The sequence below is a fragment of the Diadema setosum genome, chromosome 8 (assembly GCF_964275005.1).
Source record: "Diadema setosum chromosome 8, eeDiaSeto1, whole genome shotgun sequence".
In the NCBI taxonomy this organism is placed as follows: Eukaryota; Metazoa; Echinodermata; class Echinoidea; order Diadematoida; family Diadematidae; genus Diadema; species Diadema setosum.
This window is the reverse complement of record NC_092692.1, coordinates 33,463,821-33,470,558: the sequence shown is the minus strand read 5'-3', so window position 1 is coordinate 33,470,558 and position 6,738 is coordinate 33,463,821. Positions and strand designations below refer to the sequence as shown.

Below are 6,738 nucleotides of genomic sequence, written 5' to 3'. Positions count from 1 at the left end.
AACATGTACAATTCAGGGCCCATTAGGACCCATCCCCATCCCCTCTCCTGGGTCTCGGGGGGGGGGGGGGGGGGGGGGGGGGTGGGTGGGGGGTGGCACCCCTGATTCCGCCAATCCCATGAACAAACTTGAAACTACAGCCATTATCTAAGCCCTATCACTTCTGGTTCTAGAGACGATTATTAAAGATTCCTTAATTTTAGGGGTTTTGGGCCCCCTGGGGGCCCCCTAGGTGGGCCATGGTGCCCATTTAAACAGTTTGAGATCCTATCCACCTAGGGATGCTACCTATCAAGTTTGGTGAAAATCAGACGTGGGGATCTCAAAGTGAAGATGAAAATTTACAATTTAGGCCCCATTAGGACCCCTCCCCACCCCCCTCCCCTGGGTACCAAGGGGGGCACCCCTGATTCCCCCATGAACAAACTTGAAACTATAGTCATCAATGTACTAACTCATAGTATTAACTATCAAAAGCCCTATCACTTCTGGTTCTAGAGAAGAAGATTTTTAAAGATTCCTTAATTTTAGGGGGTTTGGGCCCCCCTGGGGCCCCCCAGGCGGGCCATGGTGCCCATTTGAACAAATTGAGATCCTATCCCCCTAGGGATGCTACCTGCCAAGTTTGGTGAAAATCGGTCATGGGATTCTCAAGAAGAAGATGAAAATGTAAAAAGTTTACGCATGATGGACGACGCACGACGGACGCCGCACGACGAGCGATCGCAATAGCTCACTTGGTGAGCTAAAAACTTTGGATTAACTTTGGTTTGCTTATAATAACTCCATAGCGCTAACCTCCAAAATACTGTATGTACTCCAAACTGCATTGTGACATAACTTCACAGAAGAAGAAACACCCTCCAATACAAACAAACCAATGCCGTATTATTCAATATACAGTGTGTAAACCTGAAACTCTATTGCTGTCTGACACATTGGTTTACTCAGTACTGTGACCAGTTGCTTTTTAAGTACATTTACACAGTTGAAAAGAAGTACTGGAGGACAAGGGAATGTGTAGTGATCATGGATCCCATTTCAGATGAATAGAAGTCTCACTTCTCAGGAATCTTTGTAGAAGCTCACAAGCCTGTCAAGCTTTTTCTCATTCCTCACAAAACCACAACCCACACAGACATAAATATGTATTCCCAACCACCAAGAGTAACATTTTGAAATAATATAATATTTTTCTTGTCAAAATAATCCAAAATATTACATCTAGTATGCATCAGAATGCACAGCTTACAAAAATGCTATTAAGCTCAAATGCACCATGTACGTAAAACGAAATACATCAAATCACACAACGGAGGAAAAAGATAAGTTTTTCAGCATTTTCTTCCATACGTAGAAGAGTGTGCTGAACTGTTTGCAGATTTCATGGGCATGGAAAGTTTGTTCCCATGGTATCACTATGGCTACAATGATTAGGAAGCAGGGCCCACGCTGCATCTGCTGCATGCCTGCCAGAGCATCACCATTCTGCTTCGGACAACATCCCGTCTCCATGGCGCCCTGCAAGATACGTCCAGGACAGTAGCAGCTTCTAGCTCCTGACTGTCAGGGCAGCATGCTGCTCCCGAGTATTGAAGTTTAATGCACCGTCTGGAAGTTACCATGCGACCAACGAGAATTGATGGATGGACACGGCACCCAGAAGGAGATCATCCACTCTCACTTTATGAGCCCTTGGTGATAAGACAATCCATCCCCATTCATGAAAGAAAAGGGGCTGGATGCACTCATCACAAGCTCATGGCCAGTTATAGTTCCATCTGAGAATCAAACAGAATAAAACAAGATGTCTTATTAGAACTGAAATTCTTGCATGATATTTCACTGTTGACCATGAATGCACTTCCACTCACTATCACTTTTTCTTCCTTTTTATTTTACATTTGAAATACCTACTACTTGATCACCTATATCATATTCAAAATCAGAGATTGTATTTAAAGCAAAACTTGCAACTATTACGGATTCTAAGAGTAAAAAAAAGAATGGACAGCTTGGGGGATGTACAGTAGCAAACAATTAAAGAAATTAACCAGCTCATGGATTTGTAGTGTATTAAATGCACTTTACATACAGCCACAATTTTTGGTTCAAAATGGCAGCAGTATGGTACATCTTCATTTCAGCATTTAGAAAATACAGCTAACAATGATAAGTCCAACACAATCTAAACATTGTCCTCCAATTGACATGTTACTACATTAAATCAGCTCCACATCTAGCTTGGACGTGGTACAGACACTTTCTCCTACTTTTAAGAAAATACATGTACAACATTTTCATTCACTCTTAACAGCATTGGTATCATGGCAAGTGACTTTAGTAGACTACATGTAAGCTCAGTCTGATCTTAATCCTGATACACTTGGGGATGAGATATAACATGCACTTTCTCTACATAGGTAAAGGGTTCACATCATTATACATAAACCTTTCCCTCACTTGACATTCCCATGATGGGTGTTACAAGAATAATCCTATATGAAGGTTTATCAATTTTGTCATTTCTGCATTTGGGTAAAATGTAAAGATAAAACGGAACAAATCTTTACACATACACACACACACACAAATCCAAAGCACATTGAATGATTTTCCAGCAAAACATCTTTGATTATTAAGATTTTGCTGAACTGCTTTATCCAAGATGCAAAAAAAAAAAAGGCAAATAAAAGCTGGTGTGAATGTGCACAATGTTTTTCGCAGAGGAGATGCATACATCCATAAAACATATTATGACAGAGGAAGTGAGGAGGACCTGAAGAAGATTCAGTCACCATTTTATTACAGAAACTCACGCAGCTTACCTTGAACAGTCTGACCGATAGGAGTCGTTGGTTCTTGCAAAGATGGCGCCGCATCCATAAATGGTTCCCCTCGCCCATGGAATGGCTCCGCTCCTTGGCGCAGTTCCTGCTGCACTGGACAAGCGTGGATGTTGACGGTGAGACTGCCTGCAGGGGTGGCCTTCTCAGAATCAGTATCACCGCCGTTATTGGTCACTTGGGCCACGCTGACGGCAACAGTGTCATCATGTGGAGCAGCTGCTGTCTCATAGGCACTGTCGGGGGGCACACTGAGGGGTCCACGAAGGGGTTGGGTTGGACCCTCACCTGGCTCTGACGACAAACTCCTGCTCCCGTCACTTTGGCTGGATCCAGGCTGGGACGGCTCGTCAGGTAGAAGAGGTTCCGCTGCATCGGGTGGTGGGGTACCCCGCGCATGCCCCAAATCGTTCATTTCTATGTCTCTCTGCCCCGCCATATCGTTCTCACGTACAATTGGTCCCCGTTTCTGATCACATCTGCATTTTTTAAGCATGTTCCAGATGAAAATGCTGAAAATAACTCCAGCCGCTAGGAGGGCAAAGTAGACCCACCCAGGGAGCTCATGGGGCCCAGTCTCTATGGAACCATCCATGCTTGAAATGCTTGTCATCAGATCCACATGGGTATCATTGGAGTCTCGAGGTAGCCCAGGTTCAGTAGAAGAAGAGCTTGGCTGCAGTGTTGTCTGTGTACTAGGTGTTGTAGAAAGCTGCACAGCTGCTGAAAGATAAGCAAATCATCAATCAAATGCTTACGAGTAAAATCAAACACCTCACTGGCACTGTGTGATATATTCTACAAGCATTCAATCTATTCTCCAAAAGGTACATCATACATGTAACTATATTCTATGATATCTTTTCCACAGGATCAGCTCACATTGAAGGGTGTGGTATAATGATTGTCAAATGACATGAAAGTCTGTTGCTCTTTAGAATCATTGTCCTTTGATTTTCAAAACCAATAGGCAGAGACTTCAACCCCAAGCATAAATTCTTAAACTGAAAAATCTCCTGCCTGGATCCCCTAGCACACTGCAGACTCTGATCATGTGAATATTATGCTCATAATATTACTATCACAGGCCCTTGGGTTATGAATAACAAACGTGTACAATCACACAAATTAATGCCAGAACAGATTCGCAATAAAGCTTGTTTTGCAGTTTATACCAGTGTATTTCCTTGTAACATCCAACCAATACAACTAATAAGCCAATTATGTAAATTTCTGGACAAAATCCACATTTAGTTGAGAGCAAATTAAACGTGATTGAACACCCTTTGGTACCAAAAATATATACCACACATGAGTTATTATGGCACAAACAAGTTTATAATGTACTAGAAAATTGTGCGAATTGAAGAAAAGAGAATGCTGACTCTTGAGAGAATCAAGTACTGTACATGTACCATTTGAGTTGAAACGCTTTGATAGATCCAAGGACCTCAACTCAAGTAACATGAACTCACTGTACAAGTTGTATGTGACATACAGTTTGGATTATTACACAAATATACTATGTATCAACTGACTTGACATCAATGACACTCACCCCATTTCTCACAGGTTTCCATGCAGCCATCTTCGTTCTCCTCTTCACAGTGTGGGTCACAGGGTTCACAAATGCCCAGGAAGGGCGCGCAGAAGTATCCCGTGAGGTTGGTGCACATCCCACGGCAATTGTCCAAACCCGGCAAAATGCGGCCGTAGGAACCTTCTGCAGCCATCAGGACCACGATCACAGCACACATGGCTTCAGGAAGCGATGATGACATATCAACTAGAAGGTAATTACACATTTTTCTTTTTTTTTTCAGTTCCAAGTGTCAAGAAGACTCACAGAAGATGTTCCCGCTGGGTGTTTACCTGCAAGATCTGACGACAGATGATATAAAAAGAACTATGAAACAATTAAATTTTTTCATTGGCAGTAGACGATTTCAGCTTTTAACAATGCTACATTGTTTTTTAATAGATTATATTACATAATACAATGTACATAGTTGTTCCACACTATCTTGTGACATTTAACTATAAATGATAATTGTCAAGGACTGAACATGCACACTATCCATCATTCTATAATACATGTAAATAGTATGTGATCACACCTCTCCTGGATACCGATGTACATGTATGTACCATATTTATAGCACATACACAGTTGTACTGTGAAACCAGAAATTTTCACAGGAATGAAACTTTCGCTGTAAGGTTGTCAGTGCTGATTCACAAAAAGTTTCACGTCACAAATACAACTGTACTTCTGGTTTTACAGTATTGCATTGATATACAATTGTATCATGAATGATGCAACTCATGCAATCATGCTTTTTCCATACCAACAGTTGTTTATAGTTTGTTTGTTTGTTTGTGTTTGTTTGTTTGTTTGTTTTTTTTTAAATATCAACGTTATACATTTTCCCTCTCTATGCTCCAAATTTGCTAGTCTGGCTTCCAGAATGTCTGCTCATACTAATATTCTTCCCAGAATATTAACTCTTTATGTGCCACGTTCGCACGTCCGACTCAGTTGACGGCGTGCCAACTTCGCATTCTGCTCAACAAACAAAGCCACCAAAACCGATCGATAAGTCGGCTAATCACTGCTAATCCCCCGGCACAATGAAAGCGTTTCTCGTGCTTTTGTTCCTCTCATATACGGCTTGCATTCTATGTGGTGATTGACTATCAAGCTGTGTTCCCAACTAGATTTGCTCGTACATTCTTTACTGTCATGGTTTTATGTGCAAAAGTCATGCCTTTCCAGTAATGTAGCAAGTGGTCATTCAAAAGAAAAATTGAAAAACAGATTCGTTATACAATTTATATCTAAACAAATCTTGACATTCCTCTTTAACTTTGCCTGCTATTATGCCCAGAAATTTGTAGAAGTTATACAAATTAGAATACCAGAATTCTTTCTCAAAGCATGACTACCTTCCAGTCTCAGAATAACGTGGCACACAGGGGGTTTCCACCATGGCACATTAAAGAGTTAATGTCCTCTAACGACAAAAGAAGTAACAGGTACAATGTAAAGCTGGACAGTCCTGTAGATTTTGCCTACGGCAAAAGCAGTGACGAAGCAGAGGGCGCATTTTGTAAAAGGAGTACACTTGTACAGTTGGCAAGTCGCATCCTTTGAAATACACGTACACCCTAAGCATTCCATAGAGACACGTATACACTGTAGTTACATGTACAATAAAGAATGTTACACTTTATAGACAATATTGTATGACAGCCATTGGACTCATACCCAATTCTGGGCAACTGTAACTCAGTGAGCAGTTGACTGTTGAAACTATGGACTACTTGCCCAAATCATCACTTGGGAGACCAGGAAATACCTATCTTATTTTGCTCTGAAGTTACAAAGCCATATATCGCACAATTTTAATATTTCAACAGAAATGCACATCTTTATACCTGAAACCTAGATTTCATTTTGTGAACTGACAGATATGGCTAATATTTCATTGGTCAACAAGTTATACAAATATTTGAACTGCACTCAGTGAATCTCAATTCATGTTGATGGGTTTTATTTGCCTTTAAGATACAATTTACAACACCCTTGGCTGGAGCAATAATTAGCACATAAAATTATCTGTCACCACTTAATGATAGGCAGATGCTCAGGCACACTGCCAACAACTTCCTAAACACACATGTCCTTCCTATCAAGAGCTCTGCTCATGAAATAGTCAGTGCCATCAAAGTACAGAGTAAACTGTGTAGTGTTTAATGTACACTTGAAAGGGCACTTACATTGTAAGTTCAAATAAAGCCATCGAAGATCTCACATCCGTATAGACAGTTCTCCATAAACTCATGTGTTATTCACTGTCCCTTCTCGCTCTTTTTTTTTTTCTGTGATCTA

At 41.0% G+C, this 6,738-nt stretch overlaps 1 protein-coding gene across 1 annotated transcript; it reads right to left on the bottom strand.

Moving 5' to 3' along the window:
• Positions 1 to 460: 460 nt before the first annotated feature.
• Positions 461 to 4,651, bottom strand: LOC140232041 (uncharacterized). Its single transcript, XM_072312192.1, has 3 exons — positions 4,405 to 4,651; positions 2,829 to 3,566; positions 461 to 1,781 (listed from the first exon to the last, which is right to left on the bottom strand). The coding sequence occupies exons 1-3, from the start codon at positions 4,649 to 4,651 to the stop codon at positions 1,681 to 1,683; spliced, it is 1,086 nt and encodes a 361-aa protein (XP_072168293.1). The 3' UTR covers positions 461 to 1,680.
• Positions 4,652 to 6,738: the final 2,087 nt, after the last annotated feature.